Genomic DNA, 23,464 nt, shown 5'->3' with positions numbered 1-23,464 from the left:
TGAGAGCTACTAAGGGCATGTTTAGTTTCCAAAATTTTTTTCCAAGAACATTACATCGAATTTTTGAATACATAAATAAAGCATTAAATATAGATGGAAAAAAACTAATTATACAGTTACGTGAGAAATCGTGAGACGAATCTTTCGAGTCTAATTAGATCATGATTAGCCATAAGTGCTACAGTAACCAACATGTGCTAATGACGGATTAATTAGGCTCAAAAAATTCGTCTCATAATTTCTTAGTGTCACAGTTTCTTGGCGGAATCTGTAATTTATTTTTACATTTGTGTCCAAATACCACTTCTAACATCAAACATGTGACGTGACATCTCTTTTAAAATTTTTTTGCAATCTAAGCTGCCTAAAAGGAGGCCTGGATCTCTCTCTCTCGGATATGAGCTTTCTTTCTCCTCTTGTTTCTGTCTTTTTTGGAGTCTCTTTTGTGGTGGTTTTCATACGAGGAAAAAGGATGGATCCTTTGGTATGCAGTTTGTTTGGTGAGCTGCCGTTGGGGCCGCTGCAGCAACAATTTCAGCTTCACAAAGACTCGATCGATCGATCGCTCTCGCCGGCCGGAATTCTCGCCGCCGCCGCCGTTAGCTACGCACCTCCGTCCTCCGGTGACCAGCCTCTGCCAGCGTACTGCGTACGCCTTCGGTTGCACTACGACGTGTGTAGATCGCGCGTGATTGCTCGAGAATCTGGGTGTATCTAGGAGAGAATCGGAAGAGATGAGGTTTTTAATGCAGTAGAGAACAAAAGGACACGACGGGAATGGCGGCGAGTGGATTGTGAGGATGGAAGAAAAGGGGGCAGCCGAGGAGGAGAAGTGATATGATTAAATTCAGTGACACAAAAGTGAGTATACAAGCTAAAAGGCTAATAAAATCGATCAGACCTTTGTTGTTTGTGATGCATGGCGATCGACCATGGTGGCGCGTGTTCGTTCTTGTGCTTGGTTTGCCACTAGCTGACAAGAACACAAGAGAACAGCATGCATCTCGATCTCTTCACTGTGATGATGATGCTTTCTGCCTACTCGGATGTACAGATCCATGGGTCGAGGCCCTCGCCTCGGCCGGCGGTGTCCGGCGGCTTGTCGGCGCTGGCTGCGGCTTGTGAGGATGATGCGCCGGCGTGCGGGGTGTAGTTGAGCTTGCAGCTGCCGTAGCCGCCGCCGCTGCCTGACGCGACCACGCCGGACAGCTCGTCGCCGCCGTGGTGGGCGTCGTTTCTTGGGGGCAGATGGTGTAGGGTCTCCGAGGACATGAGCCCGCCGCCGTCGGTGAGGCTGATGCTGCTGCTGCCGCCGCTGCCGCCTAGGAACTCCGAGAACGACGGCGATGGTGAGGTGTCGTGCAGCCGCGCGCCCCCGTGACCGAAGCCGCCGAACATGGGTTGCGACGAGCCGAGGACGTTGGGGAAGGAGAGGTAGCTGCTGCTGGTTGCGTCCTGCTGCATCCGGAGGAGCGCGGCGGGCGTCAGCTGGAAGGCGTCGCCGGCTCCGGCCGCCGCCGCGTTGACGGGTGTGGCGGTAGTGGCGGCGGCGGCCGTGCCCGTCGTGGCGGTGGCATTGGCATTGGCATTGGCATTGGCGACGCCGATGTTGGACGAGGACGGCGTTGACGTGGAAGGCGACGATGACGTGAAGGGCGGGAACGAGGAAGCTGCCGCCGGGAGCTTCTGCGCGAAGGGGCGGAGCAGGTAGGGCGGCAGCGAGGAGACCGGATCGGCGGCCGCGCCGGCGGCGGCGGAGCGGAGCGCGGAGGCCGGCGAGGGGAAGAGGTGGTCGAAGCGTGTACGGAGGGACGCGGCGGGGGCCCCGACGCCCGCGACGAATGGCGGGGAAGGGATGCCGGTGAACTCCTGCACCATGGCCCGGAAGTTGGAGGTGTCGGTGGTGAGCACCGTCGTGGGCGCCCGCCGCGACGCCCGCGTCCGCTTCCTCGACCCCCGCGCCGGCGCAGCCACCGCCGCCACCGCCGCCCCCGCCCCCTCTGCCGACGACGGGTCACCCTGCCGTTGCACCCCCGCCCCCGCCCCCGCGTCGGCGCCCTGCGGGACACGCGGCGACGACGAGGACGGCACCCCCGCCGCGAACTGCGCCGCCGACCAGCTCACCCCCTGCTGCGGCTGCGGCTGCGGCGGCGGCTGCTGATGCAACGACGTCCCCACCGGACCAAGCTCCTGGAAACCGTACATCGACCCGTGGAGCGCGAACCCCGCCGACGACGCCGACGGGCGGAGCAGCGCCGACAGCGGGGAGGAGTCAACCCCGCCGCGCGAGTCGAACTCGTCGTCGCCGCCGCTCGACGACTGGAGACTCCCACCGCTATTACCAGAATCCATCCACCCCCACCCCGCACCACCACCACTCTCAGTGCAACCGCCCGAATCAACGCAACCACCACCTCACCGACTACACCGAAACCCCCAAAAGATCACCATCCGATCTCCCATCGCGAAGCCGGAGAGGAGGAGGAGGAGGAGGAAGGAGGGAGGAAGCCTTGGCGGGTACCCCGCGGGGTGGTATAAGAAGAAGAGGAAAGGGAGAACGGGACAAGCGGGGCGCGGCTGCGGCTGCGGCTGCGGCTGCTTCGAAGCACGTTCTCGCGGGGGGACAAAAGGGAAGGAGAGTGCGTGCGACTTGGCTGGCGCGTGCGCGCGCGTCTGTGTTTACATGTGGTGTAGTTTGGTGAACCACATCGCCTGATCGATCGATCGGTCGGCCGCCGCGCGTCTCGAGCCTCTCGTGCACATCTTCTGCTCATTCAATGAATAAACGAAACATCATGATTACAAAAAATTATAAATTAAGCTTTTATACGTGTGCTCGGAGATCTAAAAATAAGACTAAAATTTAAAATATAATAAAAAAATTTAAAATTAAATTTAAAAATTTATTTTGGCTTATATAAACGTAAACGTGAGCTAAAAAGATACTCCATCCGTCCCACAATAAGCCAACTATTTTGTTCATGTGTCCATTGTTTGATCATCTGTCTTATTTGAAATTTTTTAAAAGATAAAAAAAATTAGTCACACAGTAAGTACTATTCATGATTTATCATCTAATAAAAACAAAAATATTAATTATAAAAAAATTTAATAATACGAAGAGTCAAACATTATATGTAAAAAGTGAAAAATTGACATTTTTGCTATTGATCAAACATTTGATTTTTTTTGTTTTTCTATAAAACACACGCGCAATGCATGTAATGAGTTGAGAGAAGGTATGGAATTTTTGACTTGCATGCATGCCTTTAAATTATTATTTAATAAAAATAACCGAATTTAATTGATAAAATTAAAATTTTTAAACATTTAATCAGCAGGATCTAAATAGTTTGTTTTGGGACCAAGGGATTACGAGAGCGTCGTCGGGTGGAAAGGAGAGGAAAAGCTGCGGGCGGGCGGGGCCCCGTGGCAGAGACCCGGATTCCGGTTAGGACGTGTTAAACGGTTTGGTCCCGCCCGACGTGCTGGTTCACGGACACGTTTTCAGCCACACAAATTCATTTGTTTTAAAAAGTTTATTCACTGGATTATTGAAATATATTCCACGCCTAAAAGACACGCATTCTTAAGAAAAATGTTTTCCTATTGCATTAGTTAAACCACTTAAGTTTATTTTCAAAGTATTTAATCTATCTCTACAATCAAATCGATAGTCTCCACCAATCATCTAAATCAAACTGACATCAATTAGCCCGGTGTACTTTCGTGGGAGCGTGGAGCAATATGTTAGCGACATGGGAGTTGGCAGATGCGGCTACGTACGTACGTACGTACTTGGGCAAGACCTACGTACGTACACAGTACGTCGGTACGTGCAGCGAGGAGGTATGGCGCTGGCACAGGCGGTTGGCACTCGATCGGTATATACGTAGCGATGCAAGCAGCGTGTACAGCGATCACGCATGCATCATATCCTTGGGTCGATGCAAGCAGAAATGACGTACAGTATATTGCAGTACTTTCTGCTTGTATGGTCGCTGGTAGAGAGTAGAGTGTACAGCGAAACCAGGGTGGATAATTTAATGATTTTGGTGGTGCAAATCCTAGATGAATCATGTATATATGGCTCAAAAATGTATGTGCGTTCGACAGTCTGGGAATTTTTGGCTCTTCATAGGAACATAGTATATAGGGAGTTTTTTTTTATTTTTTAAACATTTTTAATAAATAATTTTATTACTAAACCTCGAGAGAAAATATTTCCATCGGATGAACCTTTTGGCCACGACATCAACATTGGCGTGGCAAAACAACACTGTCACGCAGGGTTTTGGTATGGCAGGCTTGCGTTGTCTTGCCACGCGTGTCAAGACTACTGTGCCAACCGCGCGCGTGATAACGTTGTCTTGCCATGCCACCAACACTAGAGTAGCCAAAAGGTTTATACGGTGAAAATATTTTCCCCTGGGGTTTAGCAATAAAACTATTATTAAAAAGGTTTAAAAAATAAAAAAATCGTATATAGGATACTCCGTCCCGTCATAAAAGGATGGTACTACCTCCGTTATAAAAACGTAATATGTTTTGATTTTTTAATAGCAACGTTTGACCATTCGTCTTATTCAAAAAATATGAAAATATTATTTATTTTGCTTGTGCCTTACTTTATTATCAAAATAACTAAAGCACGACTTATCATTTTTCATATTTGTACTAAATTTTTGAATGACGAATAGTCAAACGTACAATCATAAAAGTCAAATATCGAGGTAGTATCATTTAGTTTGAAGGTAACATGGTGCAATTTTATAAGTGTAAAAGATATCACCATGTCAGGAAAAAAGTTATGGAAGTATATAAATACTGTCAAAACAGTTTTTTTCCCCGCCTAACTCGTGTTGATTATTTTCATATACCAATATAATATTTCAGAAAAAAAAATTCCTTAATATTGAGCATCAAACATATTATTCACCCCATCTTTCTACTTATGGTTATATTTGTAAGCAAAAAATTTGAATTTTTAACCTTCAATTTTAAGTTGATTTTGGGGTTTTTCACCGAAGTTTATTTTCCAGCCTTGGGTTTTAGATCGCTAGAATACGTAAAGAAAATTTTATTCATAAATTATTTTTCATTTGCAAATATATCATTTGACCTATTCCATAAAACACCCAAACAACCACCCCAATAACTCTAAGGCAAAAAAACAAACGCATATTAAGTTTATGGAAACAACTATGACTAAAATAGGGCTAAAAGTGTAGTTTGAGCAAAAGCAAATGGTCTATATCTTTTTCTTAACCAACCGATTATATATGCTCTATAACTTTTCTATAACTTTTTGCTTATATTTATACTTATAATCTAAAATTTAAATTTAGAGTTGGTTTTACCATTTTTTCCATAGTTTATTTTTTTAGCCTTTATTTTTAACTCGGGAAGAACATGTATATACAAATTTTATACATAAACTATTTTTAATGGTTAATAAGAATTTTCTCTTATGCTTATAAAAAGCAAAAAATTGTCTTTTAGTTCTGTTGTTCCGGTGCTACACAAGATTTATATGGAGAGAAGCAGTGGACATATATATAACTCGTCCTGTACAATATACTGGAGTGCACCACGCGCGATGCGTGCATAACCACTCGACCTGCAAAGTATGAAATACCGATAAACATGTATAGAGCCTTAATTATATGTAGTTAACTAATTTTGTTAATTATATATAGGTCAAGTTTAGGACATAAAATATATCACGGAAATGTAGTGGAAGAGCAGTAAACTCCGTACATATAAGCGTAACAAAAAAAGAAAGGACTACCTTCGTAGAGTGATAGCCGAAGCACGATGCACACATAACCAGTCGATCTATAAAATTTGAATGTATTATTATAAAATTTGAATGTATTATTGTTTGTGTAATATTGTCAATCATTAGTAGAAATTAAAGGATTGTTAGTGAATTCTAAAATATAAATGTATATAGCATAAAAATTATAGCAATTTGAGTGAATACCATTACACATCAAAATGAAAGAATATTTGACCATTAAATAATAATTTGATATTGTTTAGCAAAAAAAAACGCAAGCAGCAGCTTTATATAGCATTGAATAGTCACAGTGAAAGACAGCAAGCAAGCAAGAACCCACGTCACAGCGAGGCAAGCCTCTATCTCCCTCGGATGGCAAACAGCAAGCACGCAGTAAACAAACGCAGCAAAAACCCAGCACGTGCGTGTCGAGCAATGGAGGCAGCCACACCAGTGAAAAATTCAGAGGAGCTCCATTTCTGCTATTATACATACTTTAGATAAATGATATTAGGAGTTGATCAAGCATTGTTTATTTTTTTACAGTAATACTACGGGAGGGAGGTTGTACAAACACTAAATTAACTGAATTGAAGTACTAAAAAATAAGTATTAATTATTTGTTATGATTTGATTTTTATTACTAGAGGACTTTTAAGCATGACTTCTAATTGTACACATCTGTAAAAAAAATAAGACTCTAAATAGGGTAAAAAACAATAATATCAAATAATAAAAAGCGGAGAGTAATATTGGGTCACCTGAGTGAACGTTATTCTCCTTTTCGGAAATAACCTAAAGGAAACTTCAAGCCAGGGGCCAAGGCCGCCGGAATGGTGAGTGCCCGTGTATTACTCTGGCCCGGATACGGCCATGATCGTGGATGGCACATGATCATGCTCGCTCGCTCTCGCGCTGACCTCCACAAGATACGTACGTACGTCAGTCGTACATGATGCCGCGCTGGCTCTCGCTCTCGCACATGATACGTACGTCAGTCGTCCCGTCGGCTATGCTTGCTCATCACGCGCGAATTACACAACCGCACAGCACACACGTGCTCGCTTGCTCGATCCATTGATCAGCAACGTGCATAGCCGTAAAAAAAAAAGCGTGCGTGCATGCCACCGCGTGCTTATCGAGGTGTATAGCTAAATGAAATATTTACAAACGAACATATATATATATATATATATATATATATATATATATATATATATATATATATATATATATATATATATATATTAGTGAGTTTTAAAAAATAAACCATCGTAAAAAATATAAAAATAAAAATAATTTTAATATTAAAACTTAAATTTTAGGTTATACTCAATCCGTCCTAAAATAAATCAATCTTTTATTTTTTTTACCTACAATGTTTAACTTTTCATGTCATTTAATTTATCTACGATTAATATTTTTTATTAGATAATAAATCATAAATATTACTTTAAGTGTGACTATTTTTTAAAAATTTTTAAATAAGACCGATGGCTAAATATTGGACATGTGTAAACCGAAAGTTTATTTTTTTTTGAGAGAGAGACGGAGGGAGTGCAACAGAACCGAAATGATGTGATGCGAATCATCGGGCGGGACGCGAGCGAGAAAACGTGGTCGCGGCCTCGCTGGGACGGACGGCCCGCCGCGGTACGTTGCTAGCGCACGCGAGCCGTCAGGCTGGCCGCACGCACGCACGGCCGGCCGACCGATCGGTTTGGTCGTCGCGGTCCAAATCTGGAGCCTCTACACACGTCGTACAACGAAAGGCCGTGGTAACCAGCTGCAGGAGAGATCCAGTGCCCTCCACTAGTTACGCCCTGCGATACCACTTAGGCATCAGGCGATGAAATGAATCGATCTACATGTCTACCAATTGGGCTTGTCTTGGAAGTCACTATTAAAAAAAGATTGCAAATTTTATAGTATTTGAAAAAAAATATCCCGGGCAAATGAACTTTAACATAAACTTTTGGAATCATTAGTTATCTAATGTGTCGAAGTATTACATAAAAAACATGATACGTTTCAATACATTGTTGGAGGAAATTGTTAGAAGGGAGTAAGAGTTCGAGGGATAAAGACTTGCTAGTTTCTGTGTTTGGATGGTGGACGCGGGAGATTTGGGAGCTAGGGATTGGGAATGAGGAGCTTAGGATCAAATTCTCATGTTTTAAATATCAGGGGATGAGTGGTAATTGTGAGATAATTTCTCCTCTAAGTATGAGAGAATAAATCTAAGCTGTAGATCATCACTTAGAATCCAATTTGATGAGAACTCCCAACAATTCTCGTAGATATATTCTAACATTGGATTGAGTAACAAAAATAAAACTCTCATTACCAATCCCTCCTCTAAACTCCCAGTCCCCTTCTCAAAAGTTGACAAACAAACCCTTATTGATGGCAAAATTTTTGAAAAAAATCATCATACTTTGTAGTTCAAATATAAACTATTTCATCCGTTCTAAAATACTTGACTAATTTGAACAATTTCAGACACATTAGTAATAAAGTAAAATAACCTCCATGCTCCAATTTATTAACCCTTTTGATGATGAAAATACGCTAACATTACTCCTTAATAGGTGAAACAATTGTGCATGTTCTTATCTATCTGTTTTCTTTTCTTCTGGGTTCCAAAGTAGTCACTTATTTTGGAACAATTTTTTTGACCAAAGTGATAATTTATTTTTAAGATGAGTGCACTATAATGCTATAAATATTTTTGAAACAGATGTAGTACGTAAGTTCAGCGAAATGGCCACAACTTTTTGTCCAAAAGTAATATCAATGACATAAGGAGGGGGGGGTGGGGGGGGGGGGGGTTATGTACTGTAAGCGTGGGATCGATTCCATATAATGCTAATTATTAATTCTCATAAACTAAAATTGATACCTATAAACCGGGTATAAATTTTATTTATTGATTTCAAATTTATGAATATCTTATAGAGAAAATAATACTCACGTCATATATAGATTTATATCATGTAAATTTGATGTTATTAAAGTACAAAATGTATCGATAGAATTAACAACACCATCTTTTCGCTCATGCTTATGTTTATAATCTAACGTTTTGTTCATAAATTGTTTTTAATTTCTAAATATGCTGCATCCCCTAAGAAACATAAAGTTTAGGGAAAAAATCGACTAAATCAGAACTATATAGTTCAAATATTGTCTACTGCTACTGTCGTCACACAGATATTTTTAGCTGAAACCTAGGCCAGTAGGCCCAGTACATATCCAAAAATGAAATTCTGTGTGAACCAACTATGGTAAATATGATTAGGATTCTTATGGTTGAACCTACCTATGTAGGCTTAAATTTTAAATTTAACACGAGCGCTCATATTTATGGCTAGTTATTCTTGCAGTGAAGCACTCATCTTGCATTCGGCAATTTAAAAAGGAATAATCTATTCTCTGCCACTGAGTTTGTTACAGTCTAATGATTTACCACTGACATGTCACATTCTGCACAACACCACTGAGTTTGTCAACTATTCTATGATTGCAAAAAGAAAAAAAAAACAAAGCGCCCTTATGTACCTAGCTATAAGTGTTGATAATTGATTAACCATTACAGAAATTTGAGAAAATTACGTATCATAGTATCTTTCCACGACATTGATTTTTTTTATAGATTTCAAGATTTTTTTTAAAAATTTATTCTTGTGTGGTCGAATGAGATATGTATCACTTACACAAATAGAAACAAAAAAGTTATATATATAAATGAATTAAATTAATAATAGCAGCAAAAGAAGTATTTTGTGTAGCATATAAGAAATAAATTCCTCACAAAAATATATAACATATAAGTTACACTTTATACAAAATAGTGATGAAAAACATGAAACTTATACATCTATATTGTGTAAGGAGGCTACATGTAAAATATTGTTTTTTTGAAATTTCTAATGGAACAAATCAATGGTTAACCTTGTTTGTCTAAGGGTATTTTGGGTATTTGTGGGAAAAATTCTTAGTTCAATGGTATATCATAAAACAATTGATAAACTCAGACATATGTTAAAGAAAAAGGCAATAACAGTGACAAATGGTTGAACCGGTTCAAGGTCAGCAGCGTAGAGTAGATTCCATCATTTTAAAATATGCATAACTAGATTTCGAAGGTGTGCTCTAGTGGGTAGGAAAGGATGTGCATCCGCGTGTTCATACGAGATAACTGTGTGCACATGTATATGAATGGCTCTACTTTTCTTGTGTTCCAACAAAAAGAAATGAACATTTTTGGGATGGAGGCAAACGTTTTACCTGTTTACGCGATCAAATAAAATACAGTCCAATTCTATTCTATATTTCCCACTCATAAATTTAGGATGAAAAACATCATGCTAAATGTCGCATAAGGAATCCCCATTCTTTTCAAACACGGATACTCCCCCTTTCAAAAATAAGCATAGTTTATTTAGTAATTGTAAGGTTTGGTCAAACGATTTTGTTTTAGCCACTTCCGTAGCAAAGTTTGGAATTTGAATTACTTATATTATATTTCAAGTGTATGATTGGCTATGGTATAATTGAAATCATGAGAATAAGAAAAATCACTATAGATATGCTTATATTATGATATGAAAGTTAAACTGCAAAATGAGTTCATATGTTATAATGGAGCCAGTAGTTATTGGCTTATTGCATTACATTACTCCTCAAATCGTCACAAGATACACACCGACCGTTTTTCCTTCTTTCTTTAAATACGTAGGATCCTACTCCACTTACCTAGAATTACGTGTTTCATCAAAAAGACCAAGTCGCTGCTCGATGTTGCTGGGAAAGTTCCTTTCTCTACGTACGTCGCCGCCAAGCAATTAGCTCCGTCCTCTTGCTTCAGTCTGATACGTCGGTTGCTACGTCCGTTTTATATTATAAGTTGTTTAGCTTTCTTTAACTAAATCATCATGAAGTGGAGGCTGGTAGCCGCCGTCGCCATATTATACATGTTAATATCTTCTGATATCATGTGAAATATGTTGGTACCTTCTGATACCATGTGATATCATTTAGAACCTAGTGGATTGATACATGTTGATACCTTCTTATATCTTTTTGGTATCATTTGACACATGTTGATATTAATTGGTATCATCTAGATTACCATATGGAAATCAACTGATACATATCGATACTTTTTGATACCTATTGATGCATGCTGACATCATATGATACCACTTAGAATCATATGGTACCGCTTGGGACCACCGGGTACCATGTGATACATGTATCGTTTTGAGCTTCCCCTGTTGCGCGCCGCTATGATACCAGATGACTGGTGGTATCATCTGGTACCAGCTACACGTTGGTACGTGAGGCGCATATGAGCACGAAGGCGGTGGTGGAGGCGCATGGCACGGAGGCATGGTGGTACGGCGACGTGGAGGCGCACGAAGACGAATGTGGCGCGGAGACACGGAGACGGGCAGCGTGGAGGACACCCATACATTAAAAATCCCATACCGATGGTAATCCGTACGCTAGCAGTTCTCTTGGAATTTAGGACGCTAGGCTAGACAGTTGCTTGTAGCGACTTTATGATGTGTATTAACAATCTCTCAGATCACGCTCTAAAATTATACTAAATTATTTTCTTTATATAGATAAAAGGCTCGAAAGCCCCGATTTTGTTGAAAGCAACAAATTAGAGCAAAATTATTAACACATTATTCGGCATCGACAATAGTGCAAATTCGTGTCCTTATTAAATATATAGTACGTAGTTTAATTCAAAGTGTCCACTTACACCTTAAAAATACGAATTGTTTTGAGTCAAAGGTCCACTTATGTCCTTAACCTTTTGCTTATATTTATAAGCCAAAATTACATTTCCAACCTTAAATTTTAAGTTGATAGTTGATTGTGAGTTTTTTCACCATAGTCTATTTTTTAGCATTTGTTTTTAGATCGATAAGAACACGAATAAAAAATTTTCCTGATTTTAATAAAGCCAAACAATGACTACACCCAACCATGTATAACTCATGATCTGATGTATAACTCATGTGTCGATCAATATAATTTTCACAATAACTACACCCAACCATTTTGTGCATCCCAGTCTTCCCAACAATTCATCATCCATCCACCATGAGTTAACCTCCACACAACCAACGGTCAAGATTCCCATCCAATGGGTGAAAATAACACATATTCAAACTAAGCACGAAACCTTCTAAGCACTGAGCGTGATTGTTCGGGTTTTTTATGCAAATGCATGGTCAAACAAAATATTTGCAAAAAAGAAATTTATAAATAAAATTTTTCTATACGTATTTTTAGCTATCTAAACGTTAATGCTAGAAAATAAACTACGTAAAAATACCTAAAATTAGCTCGAAATTTAAGGTTGTAAGTTCAAAATTGCGCTTATAAATATAAGAAAAAAAAAGATGGTGCTGGTAGGAACAGATGGCACGCACGGCTGACGACGAACGACAGCGAAGGGCGGAGGAAATGGGGGCGTCGCGTCGCAACCTCTGACCGGCGACGGCGACCTCGCGTTAAGTTTGACCCTACAGAGAAGGGTCAAAGGCTTTCTAGAAGGAATTCTCGCGTCCACAACGAACGGGTTTGGAGTTGGCTTGACTCGCCGCCCCCGCCCGTACGTACGTGCCTTCTCTGCTGCTGAGGCCAGGAACAATATAATTCGGATTGACAAGTCGGTCTCTCGCCGATCTATGGGTTTAAAATTCATTAAACGGCGATGTCGTCTCGTTCATCTTGCTCTGACGCTCTCGGAATCGTTCATGACGATGCTGCTACTCCCTTACCTCTGTTTTAATCATATATATGAAGTTTGAATTTTTTTCTTAAACTAGTTTAAGTTTGATCAACCAAGTTTATAAAAAAAATATATTAGCATTTTCAATACAAGAAAGATATATTATAAATTATATTTAATAAAACTAATTCAATATTTTAAATATTGCTAATTTTTTCTACGAACTTAGCTAAACTTAACAAAATACGGTCGGATGCTACGGACTCCTCCGACGAACCCACCGTCATCCAGTAGCCGCACACGCGGGGAGAGGAAAGCGAAAAAGAGGTCGGATGGCTAGTAGCTAAGCTATCTAGCGGCTGTGACATCGGAGGGGACGGGCGCGTGTAGGCGTGCATGCAGCAACTAGCCATGCATGCATGCAAATATATATACATGCTCTATATCAGCTAGCTGTTGATCAATCTACATAGGCAAAATTAATTGAGGTCACGTGCGCGAGCGTGTACGCCGTCGGCTAATCACGTAGCATAAAAAACGTCTGCTGCAAAAACTCCATTTAGAGTATGTTTGGTTGGCTGGACTTGCCTGGATAGGAGATGGCTGCCCAGTTTTTTGTTGTGTTTGGTTTACGGGTGAAACTAGATAGGGTGACTCAGGAGAGGAATATTTCATGAAAATGCTGGATGTGTGTATCCGGCTAAATTGATTGGATGTGCTCATCCACCTTCACTAAGGGTGTTTATTAGTGATTGCTTAGTGATAATTAGCATGTTTTGTTATTAATTAGTAATTAACAAGTTTAAATTAGTGTTAATTAGTAATGATAGATATATTTCACGGTTGATTTATACTGATTAGGATAATATTTATGTTGATTAATTAATATTATTGTTTATTAGTAATTACATATGCTCATTTCATCCATCCTCATCTATTCAACCAAACAAAATATTGGACCGTCCCATCCATCCAACCAAACATAAATCCGAATCACCATATCCCTAAAAATATGGATGGTCATATCCTATCCTACCTTGACCACCAATCAAACGCTCTCTCGCTCATTCACAGAAAAAACTTTATTTAACTCTCCGATCTAAACGGCATGCTGTTCTATAGTTTTTCGGAAATTCCAAACAGAAAAAAACGGTAGTAGCATGGGAGCCCGCGAAGACGCCCAACGTTGAAGTGACCGAGGCCCATCGTGACACAAGAAATGGGCCTAATCTATAAGCCCACAAGGCCAGTGCAGACTAACGGGGCCCACCGTGCAAGCCCACCGACTAAAGCTAAGCCGAGCTCTATCTCAAACGTAGCCGCTCCACCACCCGTCGCCCCCGCCGCGACGCACGTGTCCCCGACGCCGGCACGTGCCACCGCGCCACCGAGCATTTCTTGCTCGCTCCGCTCGATCAGCTCCGGCACGTCGAGTGGCCGGACACGGCGCGCGCGCGCGCGAGCGAGCGATGATGCTGCGGAGGACGCTGCCGAGGCTGGCCTCAGCGAAGGGCGCCGGCGGCCACTTCCCCTCCCTCCGTGGCCACCCGGCCGCGCGCGTCAACGCGCGGGAGGCCGCCGAGAAGCAGGCGGCACTGGCGGCGAAGGAGGAGAGGGACCGGCGCGGTAACGCCGCCGCGGCGGCGACGGTGAAGGAGTTCCGGGTGTACCGGTGGAGCCCGGACTCGCCGGAGCGGCGGCCGTACCTGCAGTCGTACCACGTCGACCTCGCCACCTGCGGTCCCATGGTGCTGGACGTCCTGCAGAAGATCAAGGAGGAGCACGACGCGACTCTGGCGTTCCGGCGGTCGTGCCGGGAGGGCATCTGCGGGTCCTGCTCCATGTGCATCGACGGGGTGAACACCGTCGCGTGCCTCAAGCCCGTGGACACCGGCACGTCGGCGGCCACGACGGTGACGCCGCTGCCCCACATGTACGTGGTCAAGGACCTCGTCGTCGACCTCACCAGCTTCTACCAGCAGTACAAGTCGGTGGAGCCGTGGCTGAAGAGGAAGTCGAAGACGAAGACGACGGAAGGGGGGCTGCGGGAGCACGCGCAGTCGCCGGAGGAGAGGAAGAAGCTGGACGGGCTGTACGAGTGCATCCTGTGCGCGTGCTGCAGCACGGCGTGCCCGTCGTACTGGTGGAACTCCGAGGCGTTCCTGGGGCCGGCGGCGCTGCTGCACGCGTACCGGTGGGTGTCGGACAGCCGCGACGAGTACGGGGCGGAGCGGGTGCAGGCGCTGGCGGAGGGGTGGGACAAGCTCTACCGCTGCCGGATGATCAAGAGCTGCACCGCCACCTGCCCCAAGAGCCTCGACCCCGCCGCCGCCATCTCCGCCATGAAGACCTTGCACCAGCTCGGCAAACCGTGACGCCGTCGGAATGTTGTGTTGCGTGCGTCCGTGCGTTTATGTTAATTAATCCCGTCAAACACTAATAAGATTTGCCGACCTGACCAGTAATAATCCATCAAATTTACTTGCTCATTTCATCATTTACCGTGATTTTAACAAGTATTTGGAGAAACTGTTTTAAGCTCTTAAGCTGTTTAGGGGACACCCCTTAAAATTGTTATTTTTCTTTATGAATCGTAAAAGTCATGTTTTAACGTGTATAGGTGTAAGTGATATATCATATATTAACCTATCTTCATAATTGTTTTAATATTTTCCAATATCTATTTAGACAACATACAATACAATAGGTTTTCGACGAGAAGCCGCGAGTGAGATATTCCCTGACCCAGCTTTTGGCGAGAAGCCGTTAAGTGGGATATCCGCTAGATCCTTCAAGAGTTTAATACAATAGGTTTTCGACGAGAAGCCACGAGTGAGATATTCCCTGACCCGGCTTTTGGCGAGAAGCCATTAAGTGGGATATCCGCTAGATCCTTCAAGAGTTTAGAATCCATCCAACCTCTCGAGAGCCAGCTTTTGGCGAGGAGCCGTTGAATGAGATATCCGCTGACCTCTCAAGAGTCTAGAATCCATCCAACCTTGAGAGTTTAGAATCCATCTATTTGGGATTTAAGAAAAATTCGGAGAAGCCCACGAGGCATATTACTTTCTTGGGCCGCAAGAAGGCCAGACTTGCTTTCTTGGACCAGAAGTCGCACGCACCGAGCCGAGCCGACGAGAGACCCGATCACGCACACGCCCACAGAAACCCGCACAATTCGGCATTTCGTCTGAGTCTTCTTCCCCCTTTCCTCCGCTTCAACTCCCACCGCCTTCCGCTTCGCTGCCTGCGGACGGGAGCCGGAGCCCCACCGGCCGACCATGCTGAACCCGCGCGTCCTCAGGCCCTCGCTGCTCCGGCGCCTCGGGGCTGCCGCAGCCCGCGCCGCCGACTGGCCTCCGTCGCCGTGCCGGCCCAGGTACGGGGATCCCTGCCGCATTCGCTTGCGGCGGCGTCATCGCGTCGTGCGCGGCAGCTGTTTGTGGTAATGCCGCAACGGGCGCTCCCGCTATGGGGGTCTCAGGTTTCTCGGTGGATTTGGTTGGTTTTTGCTTCGGGTGTTCTGCGTGGGGGGAGGAGGCCAGAGTTGCTTCGTGTGTTGCGCAGCGGGTGTAAGATTTGGGCAGGGTGTTGATGATGCAATTTGGGAGTGATTAAGGGCATTTAGCCGTGAAATGGAGATGAAATGGTAGCTAATCTCGGTATCCTGCTACAGAAAACATGTAATGAGTTATCACTGCATGTGTTCCATGCACTCTGGTCTGGTCACACACATGCTGTCGAGTGACCGTGTTCAACATCCACTTCCATGAGTAGTGTTGCCGGCGATTTCTGTTTAGTAGTTAGATAATTGCTTTGAACAGTGTTTGGCAACTTGCTTGGTTTTGATCGTGTTCCAGTTTTGAATATGCTGGCAATTGGACCAGGCCATACACGGTTTACTGTGCATGCTGTTTTACATTTCCTCTTGCAGACAGTAGTTATTTAGTTTTGTGCAGTGCCCTAGGTTAGAATTGTTGTCTATTTCATTATATGACCATGAAGCTATACCATGGATTATAATGCAGATTCCTACTTCAATGGATTAATTTCGCGGTTGTTTCAGTGCCCCTTACAGCTCGCTAGTTATTATTCTTGACCATATATTATTGAATCAATGCTTGACTTGATTTACTGATAATGTCAAGCAATTCTGGGGTTAATTGTACTGCCATGTGTCTTGTCCTATATAATGCATTTGTTGTTTACTTAATCGAGTTGGTTCGGTAATTCTGGAATTTGCTTATGTAGAGTCTTTCCCGCGAGGAGTAATCATTCTCGAGGTTATTCCAGTGAAGGAAGCTCCAAGTATGATAGGCCAATGAGACAATTTGCTGAAGAAAACGAGGCGAATCGTCAGCCGCTGACATATTACATTGTTGTAAGTTATTTATCTGGGTTGCGTCATCTTTTCCTCTCCTGTTTCATGGTAATTTCCACAGATTTGGTAATGTCAAAATTGTTACCAAGGGGTTACTGGCAAATTTTGACGGATTTTATTTCCTCATCTCTGTTTTTTTATGCGCAATGTCATTTGGCCTACAGGATTTTTATGAGCATTATGTACGTGCACTGTTCTTATGTAAATATATATGTCGATTTTTGCAGCCATCTGCTCTACTAGTCTTTGCTGGACTTGCCACTTTTGTTCACTATAATGATGAGAGGCGTGCAGTTACCCAAGGTACTTACAGAATTTTACCTTCATTTGTTTTTGTTGCAAACATGTTGAGGCTGTCACATTCTTTGTAGTTCACCTCTGTCTCTGTTGAAAAGTTACTGGATTAGCTCATCCTATGATGGTAATAGTTCTTTAGGCAACGATGCTTGCAATTTCTTATGGCATATCTAGATATAGGAAATAATTCAACTATTGAAACCTTATGACGTAATGGAAAACTAAATTACCACATATTCCAACACCTTTTTTTTTCTTTTTTGAAGATTCTCATTAGTTTTTATGTCTGGTGCTTTACATTTTTGTTCTGTGCAACTGCTTGAAATTGCTCGTGCTGCTATAATGCCAGCAGCTCAATTGGTTTACTATATTGGCAGGGGGGGGGGGGGGGGGGGATCAAATACATAATAAATGAAACTGATGAAATTATGCTTATTTAATTAGTTAACTTTTGTATATAGTTGTGTATCATTGAAAACAAACAATTCTCATCAAGTCTTCTGTAGTGTCTAAACTATGTTCTTTGTTGTTATTTGCATTTGTATTGTTGTGTCTCCATCCAAAGAATCACAACAGACCAGTGTTCCCAAAAGGTGTACTACCAATAGACCTGCAATTGGAGGGCCATTTAAGCTATATGATACAGAAAAAAATGAGGTGACTGAATCGAAGCTTCGAGGAAATTGGACACTGATGTACTTTGGGTATACATCATGTCCTGATGTGGGGCCAGCAGAAGTTCAGAAAATGGCTGATGTTGTCAAGTTGCTAGGTGCGTTGCTATGTATCACATCCTGCTCTGTTGTACTCCCTCTGTCCATCTTTGATCAGCGCATAAGGTCCTAGCACCGAGACCAAGGAAAACAATATCCAGCACTATAGATATAGTATTGAATGCACCATTCACTGAATAAACGCTCGTGTATGGCCACAGCAAACGTCATGCAGCATGCAACACAGTAGTAGAGAAGAGATGAATTAAATCCAATGGGCTCCCAGCTTATGCGCTGATCAATCTTGGATTTTTCCTTTTTGTTTATACGCTGATCAAAGATGGATGGAGGGAGTAGTACATAATTACAGGCGTTTCATTGTTGTCTTTAATATCATGTTATATTCTTTTGTAATCTTTCATACATGCGTGCGTAATGCATATTCTTCTGCTCTCTGCCAGTGCATGCGTGCATTTTTTGTTTACATTTTTGGGATAATATTTCTTTTTCCACCACAGTAGATATATATAGTAGTTTTTTTTAGAAAAAGGCCGAAGCCTTGCTTTTCATTAAAGCAAGTTCAGGAAGATATATATATATAGTAGTTACGCAATGACATATATCTCTGTGTCTAAAAAGGTGATATTGTAAGTTCCATTTTATAATTTTGTTACCAGAAATATGTTAACTAGTCCTCTTGTATCAACCCTCAACTTCCTTGGTTATTCTTTTAGTGGGCTTAAATTAGTAGTATTTCTTCCTATGAAGCATTAATTTTTTCTGTATGCTGTTATGGGCTTTTAATAATTAGATTTATCTGAACTCTGTTGTTTGAACTATATCTGTGATCTTCCTTTTTTCGGTTCTTAATTTGTTATTTCAGAGTCAAAATATGGCACCAAGATTACACCACTCTTTATCACAATTGATCCTCAACGTGATTCACCTGCTCAGCTTAAGGCATACCTCAGTGGTAAGTTGCTTTCTATTTACTATGCGCTACTGTAACATTCGAATTCACTGTATGATTTGTTTGTTCTTTGAACCACAGAGTTTGACCCAAGAATAATAGGACTATCAGGCTCCATCAATGCAGTAAGACAGATAGCGCAGGAATACCGTGTTTTCTTTAAAAAGGTTGATGACATTGGTCAGGATTATCTTGTAGAAAGCTCTCATGACATGTAAGTATGCATGGAGATACTCTGTATATAGGTTTCTCTGTTGTAATGTGTCAAGAACTTTACTGTGTAAAGTTACAGGTATTTGCTAGATCCATGCTTGGAGACAGCACGATGCTTTGGACCAGAGTATGAGGCATCGGACCTTGCTGAGGCGATAACTATGGAGATCCAGAAAGCTTCTAAATCATCAGCAAACTAGTGTAGCTGCCCTTTGTCTTGGAGGTATACTTCTTCGGCTCTTGATACTTATTTGTATGTATTATTTGCCGTTGAGACATTAAAGCAAAATGTGTTAGTTTTTGTATTTGCCAACTTTTGCCCTTCTGAAAGTAAATAATTGGGTGCATGGTTAATATTTTTTTAAACTTTGTTTACTTAGGCCACTTTCTATATGATGGTTAAACCGTATGTCTTGATCGGATGGTGCATTGGTAATACATAATAACATGCTTGTTATTCTGTGTGGTCGCAGATTATTTGTGTAATGTCTACTATATAGACCCTGAAACAACGCTAAAAAAGTTCAGTCTATCAGTATCTTTTAGCTATGTTGTTCACGTTGTTCTATATGCAAGTAAGTTGTTCTGCTTTTACTTTCTTGGTACTTGATCCAAACAATCTCCCGAAAGATCATTCACAGATTTACTTTGGATTATGCACAGGAGAGACATTCGCATACTGTTTTACCATTTACTGTACATCTTAAAGATATTGTTATATAGACAGTTAGACACCTCATGCTTGCTTGCCTGTTTGTTACAAGAGAACATTTTCATGTCAAAGTTTGATCCGTTGTTTCAGTTGCTAACATGGCTTCGTTTTCCCAGGACCTAATTTGGTACAAATCCAATGTTTGCTGGGAAGCGCTTCTTCCTCTCCCCTCCATAGTCTTTCTCACCAAAGGGTGACACTTTGAACCATTCGTTTACCCCCGCCTCCAACTTATTCTAGCTCCTGTGCCCCTCTCCTTGCTGTATGAGAATTTAGCAAAACTGTACAGCGCCGCCTCTGTTGAAAACTGCTTCGTTTACAATTCACTTGCAATTTTACGATCACAGAATGCTATGGCATGTCTATTTGATGTACCCAGATGACCTCGTAGAACAGGTCCTCCAAGTTCAGCACTGGATAGTGGATACCAGCGTAGATTCAGAAACCGGTTTCCTCCTTTGGGATGAACAGGTAAAAATGGTAGAAACTTTACAGCAATGCCACATGTTCTATCACGTGGTAGATCTCTCACAGTGACCGACTGTTTGACACATGCTTTTGGTTTGTGAAGAGCAAAACTGTTAGCTTTTCCTCAGTGTGGTGTAGCTTCCACCGAGCAGGGGTTGCAATGGAACTATTCTTTCCTCTCTGTTTCCCTCGTTGCCCTTTTGCAGTTGCAGGCACTCCAAAGAGAATGAATGATCTTATATTATGCAGGCTGTCGTGCCCCAGCTGGACACAAAGCCACCTGCTGCCATTATGCTTGCCGAGGTGTTACTTGGCACACTCATTTCTCCATATTCGCGATGCTAGGTGTTGACAATATCTCAACTAACTTTTTGTTTTTTCACTTTACCTACTCAACTGGGTAGAATTTAGCCTGTAGTGTATAGCTATCAGTACCAAAAAAGTATATTAGCACTGGTGCTTTTAATCCTCCGTGCTCGTGCGTTTGGTGCCAAGTGAGTTGTTTAGAATCCGATCTCGTGGTAATGTTGCTTTTGTTACTAAATTATTTCGTGATCTTGCGAGTGCCAGATGCTGATGCACAAGTTGTCTTGGACACCGTGCGGAATTTATTTTTTCTTGCTAATGGGACTTGTTGGAGTAGTGTTATGAGAGAATGGTATAGCCAACTACTAGGTTTAATTTATCTATAGTTAATCTAATAGTCAATTCATACAATATATGGTCTCATATGTTATATACATATTTTGTTAATAGTCAATTCATACAATATATGGTCTCATATGTTATATACATATTTTGTCTTAAAGCTCATACTTACATTCTCTCTCCTTTTATCTCTTTATAATATGTTTATAGGTGGTTTATAACATGTTATTGTACCTGCTCTTATAGCCTGCGATTGTACCTGATCTGATGCACAGGGCAGTTGCGTTTGGCTCTGCCGGCTTCTGCACTCTGCACTGCAGCATGCGACGTTCTTCTCTGAAGATTCTGTTTCTGTTTGCGCGTTGCCTCTGCACTGCAGCATACGACGACCTTCTCTGCAGATTCTGTTGCGACAGAGTCGAATTGGTGCATATGTCGGGCAAGCAACGTCCAACTTTGCAGCAATGTGAGGTTGATGGATGGAGCGCAATACCGCATTGCATAGTACCACTCTATTCTGATTTATTTGGAGAAACTGATGGAAATACTTATATTTTAAAATGAAATATATTTTGCAGGGTGACATTACATATTTATATTCTGATATGTACATATGTTCATAGACCGTTTTGATCATAGTACTTCAATAATTTCCAATGGGATACCACAAAGAAACCATTGAGGGCAAAAAATAAAAATAATCACATGTAATACTTCCAAAATATTTTTATCTATCTAATTTAAATTTAAACTAGAAAGGTAAAATTATTTTGAGGTAAAAGGAGTATTAGATAAGGGTGGACCATGTGAACCACGATGATGCCGTGCTTCATTGTGGTGGAAGGGTGGCACCAAATGAATCGGGATCATGTTATGCTGCATTGAAATGGGCAATGCTTTGTCCACGCCTGTGACGACGTTGGATATGGACAACAGTGCAAAATCTAGAAAAACAATTTGAATGTAAGGCCCTTTTTCCCATGAAAATACGGGAAACTTTGCCAAATTTAGGACCTGAACATAGTTTAACAGATTTTACCACAATTCCACAGAGCCAAATGTTAAGTCATCTTGGTTGAGATCACCCAACATTTTTTTATGGGATGTTCTCCGTTCCTGGTTACGTGCACAATTGAGGGCTTGTTGGGAATGCTTGAATTTTATAAAATTTTCACAGGGAAAACATGCTAATTCATCAAAAATTTCCAGAGATTTCCTCATAACTGAATAGACACTGAATTGTCTAGGACCATTCCATGATAAATTCAGCTCATTTCTATATCTTGGATTTATAATTACCAAGTTAGAGAAAACGTCACAACAACTGGGGTCACAAGATTATACCGAAAACTCAAAAAGGGTAAATACAAACTGTATAACGAACCGCTCTGACGCAGACACCTCCGTCGCCGCTCGCCGGCCGGGCGATCGGTCAGCCGGTCACCTCTTCCAGCTCCGGCTCCGCCCGAGGGGGTCCACGCCGCCGACGATCCACGTCTCCTTGGCGATGTCGATGGACAGCTTCAGGAAATCCGGCGCCGTCCGCATGAACACCAGCTCGTCTCTGTCGTCGTCTGCGCCGTCGTCCCGTGCAGCTGCCGCGCTTCCCTTGCCATCCGCCGCCTCGCCGGCCGGCGGTGGCTCATCTGCGTGTCTCCTTGCTAGTCCTTTCGCCGGCGCCGAACGGCAGCGCATGAGCAGCAGCGCGTTCGGCGGCGGTGCATTGGAGCACTCGTCGTCATCGTCCGACCCTTTGCCCTGGTGGTCGTCTTCATGGTCGGGCTCCTCCTCGTCGCCGGAGTCTTGCTCCGGTGTCTCTTCGCTCCCTTCCAGCACCATGAGCCACTTGGAGAACACGCTCGCGCCGGCGCTGCCGCCGCAGACGACGGATTCTGCTTCGTGCTCATCCCCGCCGCCGCCGTCGTCGTCGTCCTCGTCGGAGGAGGAGGACTCCACCGCGCCGTGGAGTGACCCGAAGCAGCGCACCTTCAGCCGGAGGCTCCGGAGCGCGCCGCCGAGGAATGGCAGCGCGTCCCTCCTTATCCCGACGGCCTCCAACCAGCTCACCTTCTTCCTCTGCTCGTGCAGCCGCTCGATCTCCTCCACGACGGTGATCCAGCTCCTCCCTCCTCCGCCGGCGCCGCCGCCCTTACCTGCCTTCTCCGCCACCTTCCTCTGCTTCTTGGGCCGAGCAACCTTGATCTGCCCAACGCACGTCACCTTGGGCGACTGCGGCTCGTCGTCGACCTCGACGGCCTGCTTCGCCCTGGAGCCCCGGAACAGCGGGCTGCTACCGCTACCACGCCCACGCCCTCCTCCAGACCTCGCCGGCGGGAGCTGCCGCCGCCTCGCGGCCACCGCCTTGTCCACGGTGGTCCTCGACGGGCTGCAGATCGGCTTGGGCATCAGCGCCAGGTGCTGCCGCGCCGGGAAGCACACAAGCAGGTCGGTCGGCGCCGTCGTCGTCGCCACCACACCCTTCCCTCCACCTCCACCTCCACCGCCGGCTGCCGCCTTCTTCCTCAT

The 23,464-nt window shown here is 43.3% G+C and overlaps 4 protein-coding genes across 6 annotated transcripts; 2 read left to right on the top strand and 2 right to left on the bottom strand.

Annotated features, from left to right (window-relative positions):
* Positions 1-200: 200 nt before the first annotated feature.
* LOC102709594 (endochitinase A-like) lies at positions 201-2,485 on the bottom strand. The gene has a single exon (XM_040527683.1). The coding sequence runs from the start codon at positions 2,350-2,352 to the stop codon at positions 1,039-1,041; it is 1,314 nt and encodes a 437-aa protein (XP_040383617.1). The 5' UTR covers positions 2,353-2,485; the 3' UTR covers positions 201-1,038.
* An 11,520-nt stretch (positions 2,486-14,005) lies between these two features.
* Positions 14,006-14,992, top strand: LOC102699894 (succinate dehydrogenase [ubiquinone] iron-sulfur subunit 2, mitochondrial). The gene has a single exon (XM_006660516.3). The coding sequence runs from the start codon at positions 14,006-14,008 to the stop codon at positions 14,909-14,911; it is 906 nt and encodes a 301-aa protein (XP_006660579.2). The 3' UTR covers positions 14,912-14,992.
* A 746-nt stretch (positions 14,993-15,738) lies between these two features.
* Positions 15,739-21,516, top strand: LOC102699619 (protein SCO1 homolog 2, mitochondrial). Of its 3 annotated transcripts, XM_040527693.1 has the most exons (10): positions 15,739-15,915; positions 16,788-16,917; positions 17,145-17,220; positions 17,780-17,986; positions 18,811-18,900; positions 18,979-19,111; positions 19,190-19,333; positions 19,939-20,293; positions 20,540-20,635; positions 21,214-21,516. In XM_040527693.1, exons 1-7 carry the CDS (start codon positions 15,818-15,820, stop codon positions 19,308-19,310), a joined length of 855 nt encoding a protein of 284 aa, XP_040383627.1. In that variant the 5' UTR covers positions 15,739-15,817; the 3' UTR covers positions 19,311-19,333; positions 19,939-20,293; positions 20,540-20,635; positions 21,214-21,516. The 3 variants fall into 3 exon arrangements, with proteins under 3 accessions (XP_040383627.1, XP_040383625.1, XP_040383626.1); XM_040527691.1 differs by having other exon boundaries at positions 19,939-20,635; XM_040527692.1 differs by lacking the exon at positions 21,214-21,516 and adding an exon at positions 21,185-21,210 and having other exon boundaries at positions 19,939-20,635.
* Positions 21,517-22,145: 629 nt separating this feature from the next.
* Positions 22,146-23,464, bottom strand: LOC102699337. The gene has a single exon (XM_006660514.2). It carries the CDS (start codon positions 23,462-23,464, stop codon positions 22,379-22,381), a length of 1,086 nt encoding a protein of 361 aa, XP_006660577.1. The 3' UTR covers positions 22,146-22,378.

This window comes from Oryza brachyantha, chromosome 9 (genome assembly GCF_000231095.2).
Source record: "Oryza brachyantha chromosome 9, ObraRS2, whole genome shotgun sequence".
In the NCBI taxonomy this organism is placed as follows: Eukaryota; Viridiplantae; Streptophyta; class Magnoliopsida; order Poales; family Poaceae; genus Oryza; species Oryza brachyantha.
The sequence above is the reverse complement of the archived record's forward strand: the minus strand, read 5'-3'. Positions and strand labels throughout refer to the sequence as shown.

Coding starts and splice junctions, on each gene's coding strand:
- LOC102709594 (XM_040527683.1), bottom strand. CDS start 2,352: ATGGATTCTGGTAATAGCGGTGGGAGTCTCCAGTCGTCGAGCGGCGGC.
- LOC102699894 (XM_006660516.3), top strand. CDS start 14,006: ATGATGCTGCGGAGGACGCTGCCGAGGCTGGCCTCAGCGAAGGGCGCC.
- LOC102699619 (XM_040527693.1), top strand. CDS start 15,818: ATGCTGAACCCGCGCGTCCTCAGGCCCTCGCTGCTCCGGCGCCTCGGG. Junction 16,918..17,144: donor CGCTGACATATTACATTGTT/GTAAGTTATTTA, acceptor CGATTTTTGCAG/CCATCTGCTCTACTAGTCTT. Junction 18,901..18,978: donor GCTTAAGGCATACCTCAGTG/GTAAGTTGCTTT, acceptor TTTGAACCACAG/AGTTTGACCCAAGAATAATA.
- LOC102699337 (XM_006660514.2), bottom strand. CDS start 23,464: ATGAGGAAGAAGGCGGCAGCCGGCGGTGGAGGTGGAGGTGGAGGGAAG.